Raw genomic sequence first — 25,044 nt, 5'->3', positions numbered from 1 at the left:
TCTTGATTGAATCCTATTTGACCAATTTAATGAGTAATTGGTAAAATTAGTAATAAAAAAGTAAATTTCAAAGAAAGAGGGTCCAAATGAAAAAGACAGGGAAGCTACATGGCCAATCTAAAATTCATGCAAGAGGTCATTTTAGTTTAAAATTTTATTTTGTTGATTTTTAAGTCTCCAAGCTAGGATATGAAAGAGATTCTGGCTAGAAAATAACAAAGAAGGCCATTTTCCGTCAACCAAATGGATGATCTTGGTGTCTACAAATCTATATTTATTTTAATTCTTTTCATTTTTTTTTTTATTGAACTAAGAACCTATGAAAAAAAAGATATGTCTTTTTAATGGAGTTTAAATTATTTATTTTCTAACAATTTTTTTATATAATTAAATAAAAAAAACTTGAAGAGCTTGTAAAATAGATTAGATAACTTAATATGAATTTATCTCAACTTTTGGACCAAATATTTTGTTGGAATCAATAAATTTATTATGGTTTATTAATACATATAATTTTTAATTTATTTTACTAAACTCACATATAAATTTTTTAGTTTATAATTACAATTATATATTTTCTAAATTCAAAACTAAGAAGGCAAAAAACAAGTGATTCCAAATTTTAAAAAAATATGTGTTTAGAAAAATTACTACTTTCCAACCTGTTTTCTTCTCAACAATTTATTACCGTTAGTAAACCCGAAAAGTGAAACTGATACTAATTATAAAAGAAGCTAAGAGAGCTCAATAAAAAAATGTTTTATTGTACACTAACAACTCACAACACTTTGGATTTCATTAATGTAATTAAATTTATATATTTGAGCAAAAAAAATCATTAAATTTACTATTAGGGTAATTATAATTTTTTCTCAAAATTTATTAGTTATTATAACATTGATGGAAGATAAATTGGTTTTTTATTATTTTAAAAGCACAATAAAATTATTAAATTACTCTTAAAATTAAAATTTTTAAAAATAACATTTAAGGGCTTTTTTTTTTAACTTTCATTTTAGTTTTCTAGTTACAATAAAATTAAATTGTAAAAACTTAGTATTTTAATAAATATAAAATATAATTAAAAAATAAAAAATTATTAACATATGAAATAAATGCATCAACTAATGAAGAGCCTCTATTGTCTCTATACAACACATGAACCCCCTCCTGATAGCCAAAAACAAACTTTCATATTGTATTGGAAATGATACATTAAACACTTCTAGATGATGAGACATGTGTTAGAAGATTGATAGTAAGACTCGGACATATTATTTTTCTTCATCTTTTTTTTTTTTACCTTTCCTCACATTGGATTCATATTTGATCTTTTAAAAATTAAATGTGTCATTTTACATTATTTTGGTACTTATATTTTTTTACTAATTATTTTGATTTTAATGCTTTCTAAAGCTCTTATTATTTGATTTAATTTAATTTTTGTACATAATTTGGTCATCATTTTTTTGATTGATTTTTTTTTATCGATGTATTTTATTTTTTAATTTAATTCCTTATTATTTCATGTCATTTATTTAAATCGATTTGGTTTTTATTTTATAATTTTTTTTCAATCTTTTTTTTATTATTTGATTTGTTAGTAATTAAATTTTAGATTTTTTTATTTTATTTTTCTCTTTATAAAATTATCTATTATCTTTCCATTTTTATTTTGTTATCAAATTTTAGGATTTTTGAAGAAATTTAGAAAGTATCTTTTTTATAATATTGATAAATGCTCTTTTCTATTATTTATTATCATTTAATTTTTATTATATGATTGTTTTATTAAAATAACTAAGGTAATCGAATCAATTAATAATATGAATCCCAAATTTATCTTTGCCGTTTTAAAAACACGAACATCACCAACCATATTTTTTTAAGAAAAACTTAACAATCCACAACATAATATAACACCGGACACCTATCTATTACATAAGAAACAGGCAACAGAAACAAAACCTTTCAAAAAAAAAAAAAAAAAACACCCAACTTTTTCAAAGTCTAGTACACCACGCCTGACCCATTTCTCTTCCGCTTTGAGTAGCCACAACTGAAAAAACACTTTTCTGCAACAACCTCGAAACACAAGAGAAAAATACCAGCATATCTCCTGTCTTTTACTGGATACAGCGCCTGATATCTTTATTTAGGAATTTGATAGAATGTTGAGAGGGTCAAATTCGGATCTGTTTGACCCGAGAACGGAGATGGACTACGATTTTACGCGTGGAAGGTCAGCTTCCGATGGAGATTTCGGGTTTGCTTTTAATGATAGTAATTTCTCCGACCGGCTTCTGCGGATCGAGATCATGGGTGGCTCGGCTGAGAATAGAGTCGATGGTGAAGGTTGTACTAGTATCATTGATTGGGCCAGGCATCGTAAGAGGAGGAGAGAAGATATCAAGAAGGATATTAATAATGGTTTGTTTCCCTTTCATTTCTCTTTTTTATTTATTTTTCTTCTCTTTTTTTTTTTTTAATGGAGGAAAATCTGTTTGGTTGCGAAGAAAATTTTGGTAATGAGACAAAAATGATGTTTGCCTCTTTCTTCTTTTTTTTTTTGTCGTTTGGCGATTTTTATGTTTTTTTTTTTTTGTGGTCACTGTGAATTTTGCGAAATGGAATTTAAATCAAAATGAATAAAGGAATTGATTTTTTATTTGGAGTACATAAATAAATTGTTTCGTATCTGAATTTGGATTCCCATTTTTTCAAATTGAACAAGTTTTTTTTTTTCTAAATATCTGCTGGGGAAGGATTTTTGTTTCTTTTAACCTCAGTTAGGATGCAATTAATATGAAATTGAGCGCTGTGTCGTGAAAATTGAGAAGAAATTGAGCGCTGTCTCAATTGTTTTGTGTCCTGGGAAACTGAAGAAAGAGCTTTTAAATTGTTATTTTGTTGCCATACTCTTTAAGTTTGTGTAATTGGTCATGGCTGTGTTGTGAATTGTGTGTACTTTCGTGCTGCTTATTATGTTTATGTGCTGTCTTGTTTGTTTTCAGCTTACACTAGATAATTGCTCACGCACTGCTGGGCGGATGAAATTTTTATTGAACATTAAAAAATATATTTAAGTGTTGTTAACATGTTTTCTAGCAAAAACAAAACAAAACAAAACAAATAAAAATAAAAATAAAAATAAAATTATGTGGAGGTTAACTCAATATGTCATTGTTAACTTTGCAAGCCCAAAGATAAACCGAAAAACTAATAAAAATATAGTTTAACTAAAAAAATTAAAATGATATTTAAAATAAAATATTAAGACAACAATATAGTAGATTTACTTAGATAAACTTAGGTTAAATTGTGAAATTCCTAATTCAGGTCATGATACCCCGACAACTCTGTAGAAAAAAAAAACAAAAAAACAATTATTAAGTCCAATTATTAATCAACCCAATATTGAAATATAAAATTGAAGATAAAATTCAATTAGAAAATTGATTCGAGTCAATTCGGGTTAATTTATTAAATCTAGCTATGAGTATAAGATAATCGTATAAAAAGAAAATTAAAACAAATTTTGAAGCATAATTCTCAATCAATCAATTGTTGAATGATGAAATTGAAAAAACAAATCAATTAAAAACATCTTGAATCAACCCGGGTTAATTTATCAAACTCGAATCATGAGATTGAGATAACTTAATAGAAAGAAAGAAAAAATTATGAAGTTAAATTCCCAATCAACTCAATTTTGAAGGATGGAATTGAAAAAAATTATTAAATTAAAAAGGGATTAAAAAATCTTGAGCCAATCTGGTTAGCCCGCAAAACTCGTAACTTGGGTAATGAGACTGTGATAACCCATAGAAAGCAATTAAAAAAATATAAAGCTAAATTTTCAATTAACTCAATGATTAAGGATGAAGTTAATAAAAAAATAATTAAAAAAACAAAAAAATAACTTGAGCCAATCCGGGTTTACCTGTTAAAACCTGAATTGTAAGACTGAAATAACTCTATAGAAAGTAAATCAAACAAATTATAAAATTTAATACTCATTAAACCTAACATTGAAGGATGAAATTGTAAAATAAAAAACCTTAATGACCAAATTGTAAAAGGCTAAAGCATTGCATTGTTCATTGTTACAATGAAATGCCAAGGCCTTTAAGTATATGCTAACTAGATTATTGTCTGTGTTTCACTACGTGTTGGATAATTGTTTTTTTGATGTAAGAAAAATACCTAGATGTTGATGACTTTTTTAAAAGAAAAAAATAATAACTACATAAGGATTGATGTAGTATGATTTGATCGACTTTGCAGGTCCAAAAACAATTCAGATAATCTATAAAAAATATAGTTTGACTAAAAAACGATGTCTTTTAGTAAATATTGAAACAACAATATATTAGATCAACTCGGATCAACTCAGGTTAACCTTCTAAATCTGTTTTCTAGGTAATAAGACCCTGATAACCCTATTGAAAGCAAAAAAATAAAATAAAATTATTAAACTTAATTCTTAATCAATCCAATGTTAGAAGATGGAATTGAAAAGAAAAATCAACTAAAAAATGAGCAGAGTCAACCCGGGTTGACTTATCAAACTTGATTCATAAGATTGGGATAACTCCATAAAAAAAAATTGAAATAAATTATGAAGTTCAATTTGCAATCAACCTAATATTGAAGGATCAAATTAAAAAAAAAAAAAAGAAGCATCCAAGTCAACTAATAAAACCCGTGACCTGAGTTATAAAATTAGGATAACTTTATAGAACGCAAACCGAAACAAGTCATGAAATCTAATCCTTAATTAACTCAATATTGAAGGATGTAATTTGGAAAAAATCAACTAAAACATGGACATAAAAACCCAAGTCCATCAGCCTAACACGTGATATGTGTTATAAGATTATGATAATTTTATAAAAAGCAAATATAAAAAAAAATTTATGAAGCTTATTTTCATATTAACTCAATATCATAGGATTACATTAAAAAAATTAAAAAAAAAAGAAAAAAAATTACTCGAGTCAATCCGAGCTAACTTGTAAAACTCAGGTCAGGAGATTGAGATTATTCCATAGAAAACAAATAAATATAAATTTCAATTCCTAATTAACCCAATATTAACGTATGAAATTGAAAAAAAAATAATTAAAAATATGACAAAAAGAAATTCAAGTCAAGATGGCTAACCCGTAAAACCTGCGACCCTAGTTCTGAGACAATGATAACATTGTAGAAGGCAAATAAAGAAACAATTATGAAATTGAATTCTCAATCAAGTCAATGTTTAAGGATGAAGTTAAGAAAAAATTAATGAAAAATGACCCGAGTCAACGCGGCTATCTAGCAAAACTCGCTATCCAGGTAATGAGACTGGTAAACTCCATAGAAAGTAAATCGAAACAAATTATGAATTCCAATACCCAATAAACCTCATGTTGAAGGATGGAATTGAAAATAAAAATAAAATCCATACAAATGTGAGGGTCAAAGTGAAAATGGTTTGGTTTTTCACTGTTGATTGCTACAGAGAAAAGCCAAGCCCTTTTAAGATATGTTAATAAGGTTGCTGATGTGGGTTAGTGTTTACTGAGTTCATGCAGGTGATCTCTCTGTAGGTGCAGAGGAGCAGATTTTCGGTAGTATCCAACCTGACATGTATGATTGTGTGGGGTGTGACAATCAGGATGAGGAAGCAGAGGCAATGGTTGAACGGTCACCTTCAGGTACCTAGAGTTCTCAGGTTTTTTTTATCTTGTTGCGCATTAATCTTCTGAATGCTTTCTGTCTGTCTGCATGTGTGTGGTGGCATGAGAAGTGATATATGCTGATATGTGGGGTGGGGTTTAATTGATTGAAGGAAATAAGGAAAGTGAAGAGTATAATTTGCAATATAAATGATGAAAAAATCCATGGCTTTGAGAAATCTGAGACAATTCGGGGAAGCTAGCTAATCTTTTACAATTTTATCAATGGTGAATTTTCCATGACAAGAAAATAAACCTTTTCAGAATGCTGGGTCAAGTTCATCAACTGTTGCCTTTCAATCCCTTGGGTGAATTTAATATATTGGCTGTTATAAGTATTTGTATGAGCTACTCTTTTCATATGGCAGAGAAAAAATCATGTTTCCTTGAAAATTCTGCGCCCATAAGTTACCTGCTTTTTTCTTTCCATATTGTTGTGCTCAGTTTAATTTTGCTTGTTACTCTGCAGGTGATGAATCTGCAGATGGCACCGAGTCATCTTGGAGCATGGATTGCTCTACAGTTGTGAGAGTTAAAACATTACACATTAGCTCTCCTATTTTAGCCGCCAAAAGTCCATTTTTCTATAAGGTAGAGCTGCCCCCCTCTTTCTTCCTGTGTAGTAGTTTTAAAGGGATAATTACATTATTAGTACAATAGCTTTACACTTTTTCTGAAGTAAGTACATGGACGTCAACTTTTTTCATTTGAGTACGTTGACTATTTTAAAGCTTCCAATCAAGTAATTCTGTCCAACTTCTGTTAATTGCTCAGTTATCTGTTGCATGTCCTTTGACCTTTACTAAAACAAATTGCAGTGGTACACTAACTTTCAAGTTTTCTCAATCAAGTACGTGAACTTTATTTTTTCATTGACTTTTTGATTGTTTCAATTGAGTACTTCTATAAAAATCTGTTTATTTTTTCTGTTTATTTAGAATCACGGATTTTCATTTCTTTTGTTAAAATAATAAATATTTTAAATTGTAATAATAATTATTTATTTATTATTTTGATTAATTATAAATTAGTTTTGAAACCCCGGTGTAGAGTGCAGATAGCTTACCATCAATCACAAGGATTTTTTTTTAAAGGATTTATTCTAATTTAAAATTTTTTCTTTCATTAAATATAATATTACTTCAGAGGGTACTTCTACTATAAAGAAAAATCACATTAGAAAATAAAAAAAATTGTGGAACTACTTAATTGGCACAATCGAAAAGGTCAGTGAAGCAAAACGGGAAAGATTAAAGTCTCTGTACTTGATTAAGATAAAGTGAAAGTTTGTTTACCAACAGCTAGGTAAGGTCAATGGACTCATCATCAAATAATGGAGCAACTGACAGAAGGCAAACGAAAGTACTTGATTGGAAGTTTAAAAAAAGTTTACTAAATTGAAAAAAAATTGAAGTTCATTTACTCGATTGAGAAAAATTGTACAGTTGGTGTACTACCTGTGTAATTATCCTTAATTTTAAATGTTGTCTTTTCTCACTGGAATTACTGTTGGTGTTTCTGTTGATCAATGCTCTTACTTTGGATAGCTATTCTCAAATGGAATGAGGGAGTCAGAACAGCGGCATGTGACACTACGCATCAACGCCTCTGGTAAGAAAACATCACAACCTCTCACTTCGATTTGCACTGTCATCTTTGTAGAAATCATTGCTTTCAGTCTTCTACTTTTTTTCAATCACCCTATTGTAGAAATTATTTTCTTGGGGTTACCACTTTCTCTCTTTATACTACGTTATTACTTGCTCTTAGTTCTGCTTGCTATGTGAAGCTCAAACAAGAATGTCAAATGCAATATTTGAGTGCATCTTATTAGTGCAACATCCACATGTAACATGTATTCTATTTTAGTAATTGGTCTGGGTCACTGTAGAGATTTGGACATAAAACATTGGTTTAATCAAATGAAGTTTTCTCATGAATTTCTACTGTTTTCCTTTTCTCTTGGAACAGAGGAAGCAGCCCTTATGGAGTTACTGAATTTTATGTACAGCAATACACTAACTGCTTCTCAGGCTCCTCAATTACTGGACGTGCTAATGGCTGCTGACAAGTTTGAGGTAGCTTCATGCATGAGGTATTGCAGTCGACAATTGCGTAACCTACCCATGAAGCCAGAGTCTGCTTTGCTTTATCTGGAGCTTCCATCCAGTGTATTGATGGCTGAAGCTGTCCAGCCATTGACTGATGCAGCAAAGCAATACCTTGCAGCCCGTTACAAGGACATGACCAAGTAATGTCCTATTATACCTGAAATATATTCTTACTCGGAACTCTTCTCATCTAGCTTTAACTGCCCGTGCAAGAGCATATGATACCTTATCATTAGCCATAAGTTTTAACTGATAGTATGTGTATGCGTGTAGCATCCTTTTTTAAGAACATGAATGGGTGGCTTAACATACAAAGAGCTAAAGATACCTATAGCATCAGATTGGATCCTCTACTAAAATTTTCTTCTAACTCTTGCGTGTAGATTTATATACGAGTCCTTTTTGGGAGGCTTATGTTCCAACTGCTGTACTCTTGAACAGGTTCCAAGAAGAGGTAATGGCACTTCCCTTGGCTGGAATTGAGGCAATATTGTCTAGTGATGACCTGCAGGTGGCTTCAGAAGATGCTGTGTATGACTTTGTCTTGAAGTGGGCTAGGGCTCAGTATCCAAGATTGGAAGAGCGGCGTGAAGTCCTGGGAGCACGCCTAGCATGCTATATTCGCTTCCCCTACATGACTTGCCGGAAGCTTAAGAAGGTTTTAACTTGCACTGACTTTGAGCATGATGCTGCATCCAAGCTTGTGCTTGAGGCTCTCTTTTTTAAGGGTGAGCCACCACACCGGCAGCGAACCCTGGCGGCAGAGGAATCAGCCACCTTGAATCGTCGTTTTGTGGAGCGTGCATACAAGTATCGGCCTGTTAAAGTGGTAGAGTTTGAGCTGCCTAGGCAGCAGTGTGTGGTGTACCTGGACTTGAAGCGGGAGGAATGTGTTAATTTGTTCCCTTCTGGACGGGTATACTCTCAGGCATTCCACCTGGGTGGACAAGGGTTTTTCTTGTCAGCACATTGCAACATGGACCAGCAAAGCTCTTTTTATTGCTTTGGTCTGTTTCTAGGGATGCAGGAGAAGGGGTCAGTTAGTTTTGCCGTCGACTATGAATTTGCAGCTAGGTCGAAGCCAACAGAGGAGTTTGTTAGCAAATACAAGGGAAATTACACGTTCACTGGTGGCAAGGCAGTTGGCTACCGAAACTTATTTGCCATACCATGGACTTCCTTCATGGCTGAGGATAGTCCTTATTTCATAAATGGCGTTTTGCATCTTAGAGCGGAGCTTACTATCAGGCACTAATTTAATCCCTCTCTTGTAAGCTTTCTGATTTAGAAGTCCTAAGCCCTTTGATTTCCTTCTTAAACTCGACCAAATATGAAATGTAATAATTAGGTACTGTGCATTGATTTAGTTTTGGGATGGATGTTGAGATATGACTAGAGATGTTCCTTTTTGTTCCAGGCTGAATGGTGCTCGGAAATGAGTAGGGAAATGTAAATGTGGTTAGATCTTGTCCATGGATTTCTGTCCTCACCAGTTTTATATTAAGAATGCAACCCGAGAACCAGACAACTGATATTGCATTTATATGCCAACCTTGTGATTTATGTGGCTAGTTATGTCGCGGTAGCTTGCCACCTTCTGTCATGGTGATGCTCGTGCATGCATGTCTGTTGCTTTGCCTACACTAATCTATTATTATTTGTCGAAGAAAGTAAGGAACTGCATCGTGGAAATGACCCCATATCCTTTACTATTATTCGGCCAGCTTTTCTACGTAGCGGCTTTTTGTGGTGAATTTACCTTCGCCTAGCTTCGCGGCCACCATGTAATCTTTTCATCTTTGCTTTTCTTCCTGTTATGGTGGGGAGTGCTTGACATGTACCGTGTGAATTCCCATGAATCTCACACCTTCACTGGCAAGGTTATACCATTCCAATTACATTTGGACAATTATTAACTACCCAGGTCCTCCTGATGCTCCTTGTAAAGGAGTCGTAGAATCTTCGTGGCATTCCTTACTTCTCATTCCTTGGTTTGATAGCTCTTCTTTTGAGCATTTAGACAAGTGCTCGCGCCACCATGCTTTGCCTTGCTCCTCTGTATTCAAATAATAGATATGCTATTTATTCATCATTACACTATGATGATTTGCTTTTCTTTAAATTAGGGATTAGTGGTATTTTTATCTTTTCATATAATTCCTTAGACATTATGAATGTGTTTTAACAACATTTTGATTGATTCAATATATTTATAAACAGTGAAATAATCAAAATACTTATCATGATGCATCCGTACTAGTCCTCCCTTGATGGATTTCGGTATATATTTGGGGATTTATAAAGTTACTAAAAATGAAACGATAATTTGCTGACATATGGCAGCTGCTTCACTATCGAATTGTACAGTGAAGGTGCTGCCCCAGCTCCAGGGTCATTGGCTTCACGTACGTCATAATGCGTTCATGTAATCATATGCTTGTGCGAGAAACATGATATATATTTGGCCGGATCGACACGAGCTTGTTCATCATTATATATATTTTGCCATGATTTTAACGCGTCTTTTATCATGAAGTGTAGTGTACGTGATGGCTTTGGTTAAATCCCAGTGAAGACCTTCAACATCAGCACCGTAGTAAACCTAAACCGTTGCCAGTCTCTGCAAGTCCTGTCATTTTCAAGAAGTAGCCTCATGATGTGAGCCTGGATCATCACCATATAAATAAGATAATCAGCATCCATCTTCAAGCACACATGAAATTGCCAATCTTATTACAACAATGAACCGGGAAATACATAGTAACAGAACTCTTACAATGCCTATTCTACATTACAGAATACAAAATGGATCTTACTGCAGGGTAGCAGAGCAAAGAAATAAATTGATATGGGAGAAGTTACATCCACTGCCCAACAAAGCAAGTCTATTCAGTTCCCGCAATCTTCTTCTTCAATGCTTCAATGTCCGTGGCTAGTTCTTTTCTGCTCGACTGAGGAAGTAAGATGTTTAATTTATTAGCAACTTGGTTGATATATATCGTTGTGTAATTATTTCTTTTGCGGAATGTCTCCCACGTACCCAAGGTGCATGGTTCTAAATGTCAACTGCTACTCAATCCTGGATTGCGATGGAATAAAATCTGGCTAATTTTACACAGTTTTTTCTAACTTCATCTCAACTTGTAGCAGTTTTCAGAACACGGAATGTATGGAATTCAAATTAAAGTAATCGAAAATGAGGATATTATTAACTTATATTGCCTGTTTTATCTTGAACTGATGCATACTTGGCTAGGTGCAGATTGCATGACAACATTAAAAAACATGCATACGCCCACTAAGATATATCAAACATGCTGAATCTCTTACCTTGAAGAGAAGATATCTATAGACAAACCATCCAGTGTATCCAAGCCCCACCAACTCCATGATTTTGGGAAGCTGATAAGAGTGGAAAATCAGCAAATATAAGAACTAGAAAAGCATCGATCCCCTTGGTACTTATTTAGAAGAATAACATACCAAAGGTACTGAATTGATGGCACCGATAACAATCGATGACAGCCAAACAAAAACTACTGCCCCTCCTCCATAGAGAATTACTGTGGACTTGTTTTCAACTGCATCCCACTAGCATTGACAACAGAAGCAATTCATTTCAGTCCAACTATTGAGGGGATTTAGAAAGAAATGGAAAGTTAGGCCAAAATGGGACTATTCAGAGAGAGAAACACCACTGAATTATGCCAAATTGTCTATGGGAGTAACGTGCCAAGCTTGTTTCTTACCTTTTCCTTCAAGTCTGTGAAAACCTCATTAGCGTCGACAGAGGATTCTTCTGAAGAAGAGGCTCTGATCTGGAGTGGAGCAAACCTGTGGGACTCTGTTTGCAAGGAACTGGAAACCTAAGTGTATAATTTCAAAATCTCAAACAGAAGCAACTAGTCATGCTTATACATTAAGTTTAAAAATTTAGAGGGCCTTAAACTATCACACAGAAACAATTAAAAGCCACCCAAACATGGTCTGCAAATGTGTTTTTAGCCCTCAAATATTCCCAAAATGTGTTTCTAAAACTTGCATATCCCAAAGTGCCGTGTATCCTAGAAAGGAAGAGAAATAAAGAAGAAAGCTACATATGTTTCCAGGTACATATCTTGCTCAGTCCTGACTTCAGTCCAATTGATAAGCACCAGCTATGAAAGGTAAATTAAATCAGATCCACTGTATAATTCTTTTTCCTGCTCCCATTACTGTTCACTAGCTATCAAGAATACTCACAACCGCCTATTTTTTATTCTACCCAACTCTCTGAGAAAACATGAATACCGTCTGATAAAAAACAGCCACGAACCACAGTGGGGAAATCAAAAGCAATACTAGAGTTACTAAGATAAATTCAGCAAATATGTTCACATTCCCATTGCAACTTGCTGATGCTTTTATTTCAGGTTCCTTTCAAAATAATTATTTCAAGTCTTGTACAATAATTCTTTCCTTCCCTAAACATAAAAAAAGATCTAGAAGGACATTGCTCTAACAGGAAATTCGACGAAAAAATACTGTGCTTAGAGTAAAAATTAACTATTCAAGCTAAATTGATTCCTTTCAGTGCAGCTTTTGCGAATGAGAAAGAACCCCCAAATATCAGTGCTGCTTTTGGAAAATTAAATAATGTACTAGGTTCCCTCTTTCAGGTGACATTTACTAAGAGTAAATTGTCAAACTTGCAGGCCAAAGAGCAACACTTATGTAATAATTGACAACGGTTGTTTTCAATTGGGTTGTTTTCAATTGGGATTTGCTTGGTTTTGTCTTTCTTCTTTGTATCCATTCACTCGAGTCAAGAGCAAGGGTATACCTGAGAGTGAGATATGTTTGATGGGAAAGGACCGGGAGGATGAGCGAGGAGGAAGGCAAGGCAAGGCAGAGCAGCGAGTAGTTCTGATGGCAGTGGCCACCATGGAGGAAGATGCTGCCGCCGCAATCATCGTCGATGCCATTTGGATTTTCTATGTGTGGTTCTCTTGCTTCCTATCCTCTGTTTCTTCACTTTCTCTTGCGTTTGTTTTACTTTATTTTTCTATTCGCTTTTCTCCAATTTTTTGCGTTTAATTGTTTATTTATCTAGGGATGATATTTTTCGTGCTGCGTCAAAGTTAGCTGATGACACGTGGATTTGGTGTGCCTTTTAATCGGTTGATTCCCTATCTGAAAATCCACGTTTATGGCGCGCGCTCTCTAACACGTGGTTGGTTTTATTGTGAGGGCGGGCACTCCGTACATTATTAGCATAAGTGAGAAATTAAAACTGTGAGAAAAGTAAAAATAAAAAAGAACATAATCCAACCTAAAGGTATCGTTTAATTAATTATATTTAAATTGACGAGAGTCTAAGTCTGGATTCCATTCAAATCTTATAAATTTTAAAATTGTTATAAATTTATATAATTTTAAAATTTAAAATTTAATTAAGATAAATATAAACTAGTAGTATAACAACATTAATTAAAAAAAACAAAGAGAACATGATATCATTACTACTTCCTATCATATTCTAAATAATGGCTGAAAAACAATCATTACATTAAAATTAAAAAAAAAAATATTTGTTAATTGAAAAATAATTTTAATTTAAAAAATAAAACTTTAAAAAAATAAATTCTAGAAATATTAATTATTTTTAATGTTTAGTATTGTCATAAAAAATAAGTTAGAAAATAATTTTAAATATTTGATTATATTATTAAAATACTTTTTAATATTTGATTATATCATTAAAAATAATTTGAAAAATAATTTATTAATATTTTAATATTTTTTTAAATTTATTAAAATAATAAAAAATAAATTAAAAACAAAAAAAAATCTTACAAATTAAAAAGTTGAATAAGAATGAAATTAAAAAAAAATATAATTTCATAAATTATATTAAATAAAATAAATAATAATTAAAATAATAGATATTAAATTTAACATATTAAAAAATTAAAATATAATAAAATTAAAGTAATTGTAATTATAAATAAAATAAATAACAATTAAAAAAATAAATTAAAAAATTATTAAAAAACAAATAACAATTATAAAAAAAAATCTAAATTTTAAAAAATATTTTTTATCTCAATAAAAAAATATTAAAAAAATAATTTTTTTAACTAATTTTTTTTTATTAACCAACCTTTATAATTATAAATAAATATAAAAGTAATTATAAAAATAATTTTTAAAAAATTCCGCTAAACAAACAAAACACTAAATGAGCTTTTGTTTTCTCTCTCTGGAACGATCAACCCCAACCAGAGTTTTCAAGCACATCTTTCCCTTGACGATGATGGTTTTGACGAGTCTATTTTGGAGGAAACTGATGCAATTTATGAGCAGAAGTCTTTGTGAAAGTGGGGAAGAAAGGGCTGAATATGATGTTTTGCAGGGCTTGAATGATATAACTGGTGGAGATAAGATGTTTAGAGAAAGGAAAGAGAGGCTACGAGAGAGAAGAGATGAAGAGAGGTAAAAATCTTATATTTGAGTCATCTGCTCTGTTTTTCTAGTTTTAACACCACCACCATTAAAAAAAAACCCATCTTGAAAATAGAGAGAAGACAATATGAACAACCAACTTGAATCCAAGTCCACCATTACCAATGGAATCCAGATCCAACAATTAATAAGCCTCCATCAAACTTACAAGTCAAATTTATCAATTTATGGGGCATTCAAAGTTGACTGGTGATTTTGATGACTCTTCACAAACATTCATTCCTGTAACAAAATTATAAAAAACAAACGCAGCGAGTTGAGGAGAGTTAGGGCTCAGCTTTGACTGGGTTTTGATCATGGAGACAAATTCTTTGCCATGGAGTTTTTGGGCTTCAACCAAATAAGTCATCCGGTTAGCACCGACAAGAAAATAGCGATACAATCGAGCCATTGAAGAATTAATTTGGTGATTTTAGGGTTCGTGAAATTGAAAAATCATGGTAATTCTGGGTGGGTTTCATAAGAGAAAAAGAAAGAGAATTCTAGTAGTGCAGACTCATCAAAATCATGTAGAGAAGCGCAAATTTAGGTTGAAGTGATTAAACAAATTGACTGAAATACTAGATTAGGTCTTGATTTGGGTTTAGGATTGTGTTCCTGACGAGAAAAGAGAGAAATCTTGTTTAAAGTTTAATTTTTTTTAATTGATCTGTTGTTTGTTTATTTTATAATGTATTATATATGATGATAGATTTTTTTTTAATCTAAAAATTATTTTAATCTAGATAAGATTTATAATTTTTAAAAAAACAGAGGTATGATAAAACATAACTAAATTATAAAACTAGCAACAAGATTTTATTTTAAAAAAAAATTCAAAAGTTTTTAAGTGCAATTTTACTTATTTAGTTGTGATTTAAGACTTTTGCATCAGGTCGGTATCAGATTTAGAACACTCGAGAGTTAAGCCAAGTATATATTTGAGATATCTAAGGGTTGGACCGATCAAAATCAAAGATGCTAGAGATAAGCTTTAAGTATGTTATAATTTTGTTTTTTAATATGTTTTGAAGAATAGCCTGTTTTTCTTCGGTATCTTCTTATGTTTTTATAAAATGTTTTTTTTACCGGCTATATATTATTTAATATTGTGTTATTGACCCTTAATTTTAGTAATTTATTATGATTTTTTTTAAGTTATATTTATTTTATATCTAGAGTCTTAATTTTAGTAATTTATTATGATTTTTTTAAAGTTATATTTATTTTATATCTAGAGTAGAGTAGGTATAAGGAGTATTTAAAAATGAGTTTTAACCTATTTTTTATTAAAATTCAATTATTATTTTAAATTAATTTTTTTATTATTTTTGGATCATTTTAATATATTGATATGAAAATTAATTTTTTTAAATAATTTTTTTGATGTTTTTCTAGGTAAAAAATACTTTAAAAATAATCGTTACCACAATTTTAAACATCCTCTTAGGGTGTGTTTGGTATTGCGGTAGCTGTTGTAATTGTGGTTTGAAAAAAATTATTTTATAAAAAGTATTTTTTAGTTGAGGCTGATTTGAAAAAATAGGTGTTTGGTTAAAACTGCGGTAGAAATTGAGGTCGGAGAAAAAATAGTTTAATGTGTTTGGTTAAAAATACTTTTGAAATTGAGGTTATAAAATAATGTTAAAAAATATATATTAATATTAATGGTTTTAAATTTAAATATTGTAAAATTAATTACTCCTATTACATCATAAAATAAAAAATACTTTATAAAAAATATTTTTTATTATTCCATTAAACTATTTATAATTCTATTACGTACAAAATGCATATGATAAGAATTACAGTTTTCATAAATTTTTGAGCGTAGATAAAATATTATTAGGTATAAAATTGATATTACAGTGTAAGTGAATTTAATTCACTCTATACTAGTTTTTTGAGAAAAAAAATATTTTTGATATCACAATGCGAGTGAATTTAATTCACTTTAAACTAGTGTTTTTCTTAAAAAAAATATTAAAAAATTTAACACACTAAAAAAACATGAACAGTGTAAGAGAATTGCACTGTTCATATAAACAATGCAAACAATGCAAGTGAAACATTAATGAAATATATATATATTCCTATACTCAATGAGAAATAACAAAATTAAAATGATTGAAGGCATTTTACAAAAGATAAAAGTTGTAGAGACAAACAAAACAAGAAGTTATAATATATATATATATATATATATAACATGAACAATGCAAGAGAATTGCGTTCATGCGAATATTGCAAACAGTGCAATTCATTTGCATTATTCATGTTAATTGTACTGTTCACTGAATAATGCAATTAGCATGCACAATGCATAAAAAGCATGAATTCGTTGCTTTTCATTACTTGCGTTCCGAATGTAAAAAACATGTGAGACTCATGAACAGTAACTTACTTTTTTTTCATTACTAAACGGCTACTAACTACGTTTTCAATGAAACGCAGCCGTAGCCGTGTAGCCAAACACCATCTTAGTAGAGTTAACTCAGATTGATTTTAGTTGTTTTTTACAATTGAATTTTTTTTTTAAGTTTATCCTTTAACATTAAATTATTGGCCCATAAACTTCGTGATTTTTTTCATGTGACCTTTATGCACGATTCTCTCGGTTGTAGGTTAGTCAAGTTAACATATGTTGGCTTATTTTTTTTTCATTTTGTTTTTCATTGATTTAACTTTGATTTTTTAAAATTAATTTTTTAATCCTGATCTCATATCACACACTTGACGGATTAATAGAATTAACTCGAGTTGACTTGTGTTTTCTTTTCAATGTTTCTTTTTTAGAAATTGATTTTTTTGCTTTACTTCCACCCTTTGACACTAGGTTACTAAGTTTTGAATTTTATGATTTTTTATTTTATTTTTTTTCATAAAGTTATCCTTATTTTATATTATGAGTTACATGTTAATCAAGGTAACATGGATTGACTTTATCATCATCCAGATATCTTTATTTATTTTTTTAAAAATCTTGATTTGGCTGCAAACTACCACTCTAGTTACTACTATTTAGGGTTTAAATTTCAAATAATATAAAAAAAAATACTTTTATAAATATAATGATCCGAGCATGAGTTATATATAATCCAATAAAAAGAATCTTGTATTTAACTTAATCAAAGTTGGGACTAAATTCATTTTGCTTATAATAAGGCAAAAAAACTACATGGTCATGCAAAAAAAATATAATAGGACTGTACTATGTCATGTATAAACCACTATATAAATAGATCGTGTTTATGTATTTTGTAGTTTCAAACCATGCTAACTTGAGTTGGTTATTATAATTTATTTTTTTTATTTTTTTTAGTATTAAATTATTGATTCTTGAATTTTATGATTTTTTTATATGATTTTTATGCACGATTATCTCGGTTACAAGTTAATCAAGTTGATATATGTTGGTTCATGTTTTTTTTTTCATTATTTTTTTGATTGATTTAATTTTGTTCTTTTTCTCTAGATCCTTTTTTAATTCCGATCTCATATCATCCTTGGTGGGTTATTAAAATTAACCCAGGTTAACTTGTGTTTTTTCTTCGATGTGTTTTTTTAAATTGATTTTTTTTTATTTTTACCCTTTGACACTATGTTATTGAATTTTAAGCTTAATGATTTTTTTTTAAGTTATCTCAATCTCATATATTAAATTATTTGTTGATCAAGTTAACATTGATTGAATTTATTATCATCTAAACATCTTTATGCATTTTAATTTTTTTTTTGATCCGGTTCGCAATATAACAAGACCTACCACTCTAGTTACTATTATTCGGAGTTTAAATTTCAAATAACATCATGGAAAATATTTTTATAAATACAATGATTCGAGCATGAATTATTTGTAATCCAATAAAAAAAGGATCTTGTATTTAATCCAATCAAAGTTAGGACTCAATACATTCTGCCCACAATAAGGCAAAAACAGAAATGCATGGTCATGCACAAAAAAATATAATTGGACCGTACTACGTCATGTATAAACCACCACACAAATAGGTAGTGGTTCTGTATTTCAGAGCTTCAAAAATCATGCTGGCTATGAACAATCAAAATCTAATTTTAGAAGTGTACGAAAGAGATTCCATCCTTTCTTGAGGGACTAATCCACCCTAAAACGTCGTTGGCATTGTTTGTCATGACTGAGCCTTTAACCTTTTATTCTTAAACAACCAATCCAGTTGACCAGGTATCTCACAAAAAAAAACTGAAAAGAAATCGAAAAGTGCCATAAAACAACACAGAAGGACCCTTCCTTTCTGGTGCCAGTCTAACCTGGCATCCCCCATGATAACAGATATTCCACTGCTGCATTTTCTCCTGGCCCCCAATCTCATCCTAGCTACTACTTCCAACAACATCACGACAAACCATTGAAGAATTCAGAGTTTATTTCTATGTTTTCCTTATCTCATCGCGAAGCCACTTTCCTTTCTTTTATTCAAGGTGATTTTGGTTTACCTTCTCAATGCGCGCATTGCCTTTCATTCTTTAATATTTCTTTGGGTTCATAGTGCGCTATTTAGTATCGGTGCAAAGGTCGATCTCTAGTATCTTGTAATCCATCACAAGAAATTAAGAAAGTCAAGCATCGATCTTTATCTGTTTTAGCATTCATTAATCGGTGGGTTATTATCTTGGGGAATTCAACATGTAAATCAGGAGGCCTGGAGGCTTAAAGGCATGCGCAATCTTGATGGGGCGAAACAGAAGCGGGCACATCATCCCCACCTATGTGATCTTTCCTCTGCTCTTGTTATTATTTTCACCTGTTCATGGCTTAACAAGCTATGACCCGGAGTCTTTAGATGCATTGATTCACAAACACGCAATGAAGGCGCAAGCAAAGAAACGTTCAGGTACTTCATTAAATGTCTCTCTCCCTGCTAATTTCTCTGGAATCGAAGTCTCAGTTGTTAGGCTAAGAAGTGGTCATTTCTGGGAAAGAGGAGTCAATTTCAGTTCTTTTTATATCCCGCCAAGGGTTCTTCCATTTCCATTTGTGAAGAGACTATCTATAGTATACCAGAACTTGGGGAATTGGTCTACTCGTTATTACAAGGTGCCTGATTATTCATTAGTTGCTCCTGTTGTTGGCTTCGTGGCCTACGATGCTTCAAATTTAAGTGCACTGGGTAATGAAGCACTCAGGTTTAGCATTCGGGGTGACCCCATTTTGATCAGCTTTCCAAACCTTGAGATAAAAGGTAAGCTTGAGACATTAAAATGCGTCAAACTTGGTCCAGATGGATTTGTCCAATTCAGAAACATAACCAAGGAAAACACCTGCATCACACAAGGTGATGGTCATTTTTCACTTGCTGTTCAAAATCCTGAAGTAGAGAAGAATATCAGAGTATGGAAATGGTATGTGGTTGGATTTGGAGCTGGGTTTTTCGCATTGATTTTGTCTGGTGTGATTGGATACACCACTTTCAAACTAGTGAGGAGTAAGAAATTAAGAGGAATGGAAGCGGAGTCTGAAAATGGGGTGGCTCTTCATGCAACTTCAGTCGGAAGAAGTAAAATGCCTTCAGCATCAATGGTAAGAACCCAGCCAACCCTTGAGCAAGACTATGTTCCTTGACTTGCATTCCAGTATAACTGTAGCTTTTCACTCCTTTCAATCTTGGAGTGATGACACCTTCCCCCCCTTAATTTTTCAATTCCCCTTAATGTTTCAATTGATGATAGCAGAATTGTTTGTAATCTTGATACATGTTCTCAGAGTTGAGGCAGCTACATTTGAGATTTGTTTGTGAGAATTAAGAAATTTATCCTCTGATATTGATTACTATCCTCTGATACATGTCCAGTACTTCTGGTTGGATCAATTTGCACTTCTTGGAACCAGGTTTTGTTAGGTCGGCAACCTGGCTCTTGTGATTGTAGCATTCACTGGAAATCAAGTGTTGGAACACTACTCGTGAACAACAACACAAGATACAATATTCCGAGTTAAAACGGTCCCAGAAGCAATTGTTTGTGATTTCAACGACTGCACGAGCCGGCTATTGCTAATCATATTTACCAAAAACAACAATAATCTCATCTCACACACCTAAAAGCATTGAAAGAGAAAAATAATTTCTTTTACTAAAAGAAAAACATTTTCACTGTAATTTCTTGGTCATTCCTGTCATAAAAATTTTAATACAACTTGTCTCAATATTTCTTACACGCATACACATATATATCACTATCTTTACTGATTTGCTTAACTTAACGTAGCTTAACATTTCTACAAAGGTATATACAGTTTGCTAGAGTTTCTTTCTCCAAGCTTGATTTTAATTTGTATGTCTGAACTCTTTAGTTTTAAGAACTACGAAAATTAAGTCTTTTTTGATTATGAGATATTTGTCATCTCCTCGCAAGCATAATCTTATATATTACAGCCAAGGAAATATTTATTGAACGCGCAAGGTAATTTAAAATATATTTGAAAGCACAAAACTTCATGTCCAAAATATAATAAAAAATCATAAACTTTGCATTGCTGGGAATACTGTGGAATTATTATACACCTTCGCTAGAGTTAAAAATAAAATAAAATAAAATGAACTTGTTTGTGTCAACACGCTTTTCCTCATGGATAATTGGTTAATAATATTTTTATTTTATTTTATTTATGTGGGGTATCCGGGCCAGCTTGCGTGCACCACGACTAATCCCCACGGCCCACTGAATACCCTGCAAACCCAATAGACATGTAAGGCACCGCAAAGGTGACAGGCGTGCATATCAGGGCTCGAACCTAAGTGCAATGGAAAGAAACAAGCCTTTTCTACTACTAGACCAAGCCCTAAAATGCATAATTGGTTGTGTCTTAAAGAGCTGGGAAGCAGCATTAATGGAAGTGCAGTGTACTCTTTAGGACGTTTATTTGCCCCCAATGATGGGGTTTCTAACTAGCAAGGCCACTTTCTGACTCGGAAGTTTGATCGTTGTTGATGCTCACTTCTCCTGACTTACATTGCTCGACCAGAAAATAGAAAAAGATAAAGGATGTACCAGAATATTACCGCGCCCATTAACACCATCACTAACACCCCTACTCTCCAAGTTCTGAGCTGTTTAGGAGTTCAGGGGAATGCAAACTGATCTTTATTTTGGGCTTTTATTGTTGAAATTACTGTTTATAAATAGAAACAAACATATAAAGTTGGTTTTCAGAAGATAAAAATATTGTTTTTAAGATGTTTATTTATTTCATATAAAAATAATAACTTTAAAATATAATTAAATTCTTTAAACTTCTGAAAAATCAAGGAGAGACTATGAAAAAAAAAAGTATGTTTGTTTTTTTGTATATATTTTCTTTGTACAATAACAATTTTATTAGATCTGAAATTTTATAATTAAATATTATGTTTGTTAATATTGATGAAACAGTATAACTGTTAATAAAATAATTATAGTCTAAATTAAATTAAATAGTTGTTATTCAATTTTATTTTAATAGTTATAAATGTTAAAATTAATTATAAAAATTAAAGAAATAAATTCAATAAACAAATTAATCTTACTAACTTTTGATATTATAAATATTCATATAATATCATTAACAATTAACAAGCTAATTTTAAAAGCTTATCCATTATTGTTTTCATTTAATTTATTATATCATAGAAATTCAAATGTACAAATACTTAGAAGAAAGTGTTTTTCTTTCTAATATATAATAAATATCGTTTTTTTATTCATTGACAACCTACATTAACATTATTCGGGTACTAAAATTCAATGTGTCCAACATATAATCTCTATCGCTCAAGTCTAGAGATCAAGTTCATGCTAAGGAAGTGCTTGATGAGGAAAAAAAATGACGAGCTGGTAGTAATTACGAATTTGAAACCATGTTTAAATCATTACTGCCTCCTTCATCACCTGAAAAGGCTTCTACAAGTACTTGAATATCTAAGATGAAAAACCGCCTAACACATCTTGAGACATGTGCATCATCTTGGAAAAACAATGAATGTTCATTTTTTTTCCCTATAATATTCATGTATTTTTACCTCTCTATTGTATGTATGTTTTTATTGATGACAAAATGGGATAAAATATATATGAATTATGAGAAATGTGTTAATAACATATATATTTAGGGGGAGAAATCTATTTTTTCTTCATGCATAAGCTATTATTAATGCAAATTATTTTTGAATATTATGCAATCTTTTTTATAGTTAATTAGATTACGCTAAATTGTTAAATTTCCCCATGTATTGCATTGCAAAAGAAAGAGAGAGATATATTTTTATATTTAAGATTATATATTTATTGTCACCATAAAATAAAAAAGAGTTTGTTGACTTTTAGGTCATATGTTTTTGTTTTTATATATTTTGATAATAACAATAAAATGAGAATTGGACTAACAATATGCTTGAATGAAAATAAAAGTTAAACAAGTTTTATACAAGGATCATATCAACAAACACAAAGAATTTTATAAAAAAACTCAGTCAAGAAATCTAAGAAGTAAGCAAAGTAAAGACTTAAAATTTAAATGTTCAATGTGCTTTTATAAATATGTATATCTCATCTTGATAGTATAATTAAAATGAATGCATATAATTCATTATGCATACATTTTAAATAATTGATTAAAAACTTAATATATGGTTCTAAAAATCCACATAGCTTAAAACTAATAAATATAGTATTTTGTATGAACCGGTAAACTATTTGGTATTACCAAATGAATTGTTTGATCTCTTATTCATTATCGATGAACACTTGGAAATTCCGCACTGATCAACCATTTTAGTTGTTAGCTATTGTAACAGCTATAGACAGTTAGTTTTTACTCTAAACATATATATAGCTTATCTAATTATAAAATTAGATATAGATTCTAAAGATGCATAATATATAAGCTATTTTAAGCGCAAAAACACTACAAAATCATTAATAAGTGATTATACTCAAATTTGTGTAATCAAAATTTCATAATCTAGCATAAAAGTATATATTCTCATTTTTATTATACTTAAACACTTTCTAATCCTATAAGTGTTATCTTGTGAGATATTAACATATAGCAAGTTTCAATTGTGATATCTACACTATTAAAAGAGTAAATTGTAATAATAAAAATCACACTTGTAGATCCTTGAGAGTTAGGGAAAGACTCTTAGTATTGATAAGGTATTTTCACTAAGAAAAAAATCTTGAAGAGAATATATTTTCAAGTGAGAGAAAAATATTTAAAAAAAAACATCTTCAAGTAGTGTAAAAATCTTGGTGTTGATTCATCAAGTAGTTATTGTACTCTATAACTTAGACAAGTAAAAAAATATAATATTTAAGTACATTATGGTACTTAAAGTGTGGATATAGACTTGCCAAACTACATTAAAAATCAAGTTTGCAAATTCTTTCCCTTACCTATTTATTTTAAGTATTTAATTATATTATTGGTTATATTATTTATTTGAATTAATTTACATTAATTGTTAATATTAGAGACTCACCTAATTCACTCCTTCCTCAAATGTTATAGTTATCTTAAACCTAGAATAAAACCAACTTAAAATATAAGACAAACATTCACTCTGATCCCCCCTGCTTTTATTTTTCAACTTATTCCTATAGTTTTTAAAAATTTAAGTTTGATTTAAAACTTTATTTTTTTTATTTTTTAATCTCTGGTTTGAAAGAAAAGAGAGAGAAAGTCACTAGATTTTTAAGATGAAAAAAAGAAAATCAATTGTTGATATCAATTTTGATAACAAAAAAAAATTGATCTTAATGTCAATGGTTTCATTTAACAAAAAGAGTTTAATGCTTATAGATTTAAACCTTAATCTTGCCTAAACAAAGAGAGCAAGATATGGAGAGAATTTTTTACTAGTTTGATTTGTATTTTTAAATTGTTATTTTAAATATTTTGATTGATAAATTGGTTTTATGATTTTCTAAGAATGTTTATTAAATAATTTTAGATAAAAATAAGTTAAAAAGAGTTGTAATGAAAAAATAATTTTTACCTGATTTTTCAACAGCATAATAATGATTGAATTATAGGCAAGTAAACATGTCATTTACCTTTCTTTCTTTCTTTTTCAGAAAACCCATTAAAAAAAGAAAAGAAAAATTAAAATGACTCAAACATGCACCTAGGATAGAAGATTCACATGTTTAAGTTTGATTATAAAGGCTCAGCTGGGCACCTACACTAGGCTTGCACAACTGAGTTTATCTTTTTATTTTTTTTATTTTGTACATTGTTTTTTGATAAATTTTATAGGGTTTTTAGTTTTTATTTTTTTAAATTTTATTCTTCAAGAAAATAATGTGAATATATAATGGTGAATAAATTAAACAATTTGTTTTTAATTTATGTCATTACATATTTGAATTGCTAAGCGAGATATTTTTTCAAAAATAAAAAGCTATAACAAAATACACAACCTAAAAAGCATATATGTACAACCAAATTAATAACTAAATATATTTTAAAATAGTTAAAATATAATTATTTTTAAAAATTAATGTTAAAATATATTAATTAATATATTTACCACATAAAATGTTAGCAAAAAAAAAACAGATTAAGATATTATTTAATAAATTTTTATACTACAATGACTAATTAAGTAGTTTCAAGGAATTATAAAAATTAAATTATAGCTCTTATTTTAATATTAATTCAAAAAAGAAACTTTCCTCAGTTGCTATTTGTATAATATATTATAATATTTAAC

The 25,044-nt window shown here is 30.3% G+C and overlaps 3 protein-coding genes across 3 annotated transcripts; 2 read left to right on the top strand and 1 right to left on the bottom strand.

Annotated features, from left to right (window-relative positions):
• Nucleotides 1-1,895: 1,895 nt before the first annotated feature.
• Nucleotides 1,896-9,379, top strand: LOC105124805 (BTB/POZ domain-containing protein POB1-like). Its single transcript, XM_011024939.1, has 6 exons — nucleotides 1,896-2,430; nucleotides 5,580-5,702; nucleotides 6,193-6,314; nucleotides 7,271-7,334; nucleotides 7,695-7,974; nucleotides 8,276-9,379. The coding sequence occupies exons 1-6, from the start codon at nucleotides 2,172-2,174 to the stop codon at nucleotides 9,087-9,089; spliced, it is 1,662 nt and encodes a 553-aa protein (XP_011023241.1). The 5' UTR covers nucleotides 1,896-2,171; the 3' UTR covers nucleotides 9,090-9,379.
• A 1,135-nt stretch (nucleotides 9,380-10,514) lies between these two features.
• On the bottom strand, nucleotides 10,515-12,918 carry LOC105124803 (protein CURVATURE THYLAKOID 1A, chloroplastic-like). Its single transcript, XM_011024938.1, has 5 exons — nucleotides 12,657-12,918; nucleotides 11,584-11,678; nucleotides 11,318-11,425; nucleotides 11,165-11,236; nucleotides 10,515-10,785 (listed from the first exon to the last, which is right to left on the bottom strand). The coding sequence occupies exons 1-5, from the start codon at nucleotides 12,796-12,798 to the stop codon at nucleotides 10,720-10,722; spliced, it is 483 nt and encodes a 160-aa protein (XP_011023240.1). The 5' UTR covers nucleotides 12,799-12,918; the 3' UTR covers nucleotides 10,515-10,719.
• Nucleotides 12,919-18,586: 5,668 nt separating this feature from the next.
• On the top strand, nucleotides 18,587-19,991 carry LOC105124802 (transmembrane protein, putative (DUF1191)). The gene has a single exon (XM_011024937.1). It carries the CDS (start codon nucleotides 19,026-19,028, stop codon nucleotides 19,914-19,916), a length of 891 nt encoding a protein of 296 aa, XP_011023239.1. The 5' UTR covers nucleotides 18,587-19,025; the 3' UTR covers nucleotides 19,917-19,991.
• The last annotated feature ends 5,053 nt before the right edge of the window (nucleotides 19,992-25,044 follow it).

The sequence above is a fragment of the Populus euphratica genome, unplaced genomic scaffold (genome assembly GCF_000495115.2).
Source record: "Populus euphratica unplaced genomic scaffold, PopEup_1.0 scaffold32.1, whole genome shotgun sequence".
NCBI classification, from domain to species: Eukaryota; Viridiplantae; Streptophyta; class Magnoliopsida; order Malpighiales; family Salicaceae; genus Populus; species Populus euphratica.
Note: the sequence above shows the minus strand (reverse complement) of the source record. Positions and strands in the feature narration are given on the sequence as shown.

Excerpts from the sequence above, each read along its gene's own strand:
- LOC105124805 (XM_011024939.1), top strand. The coding sequence starts at position 2,172 with ATGTTGAGAGGGTCAAATTCGGATCTGTTTGACCCGAGAACGGAGATG. Across the intron at positions 6,315-7,270 it reads AAAGTCCATTTTTCTATAAG|CTATTCTCAAATGGAATGAG; the intron begins GTAGAGCTGCCC and ends TACTTTGGATAG. Across the intron at positions 7,975-8,275 it reads CGTTACAAGGACATGACCAA|GTTCCAAGAAGAGGTAATGG; the intron begins GTAATGTCCTAT and ends ACTCTTGAACAG.
- LOC105124803 (XM_011024938.1), bottom strand. The coding sequence starts at position 12,798 with ATGGCATCGACGATGATTGCGGCGGCAGCATCTTCCTCCATGGTGGCC. Across the intron at positions 11,679-12,656 it reads CAAACATATCTCACTCTCAG|AGTCCCACAGGTTTGCTCCA; the intron begins GTATACCCTTGC and ends CCTTGCAAACAG. Across the intron at positions 11,426-11,583 it reads TCACAGACTTGAAGGAAAAG|TGGGATGCAGTTGAAAACAA; the intron begins GTAAGAAACAAG and ends TGTCAATGCTAG.
- LOC105124802 (XM_011024937.1), top strand. The coding sequence starts at position 19,026 with ATGGGGCGAAACAGAAGCGGGCACATCATCCCCACCTATGTGATCTTT.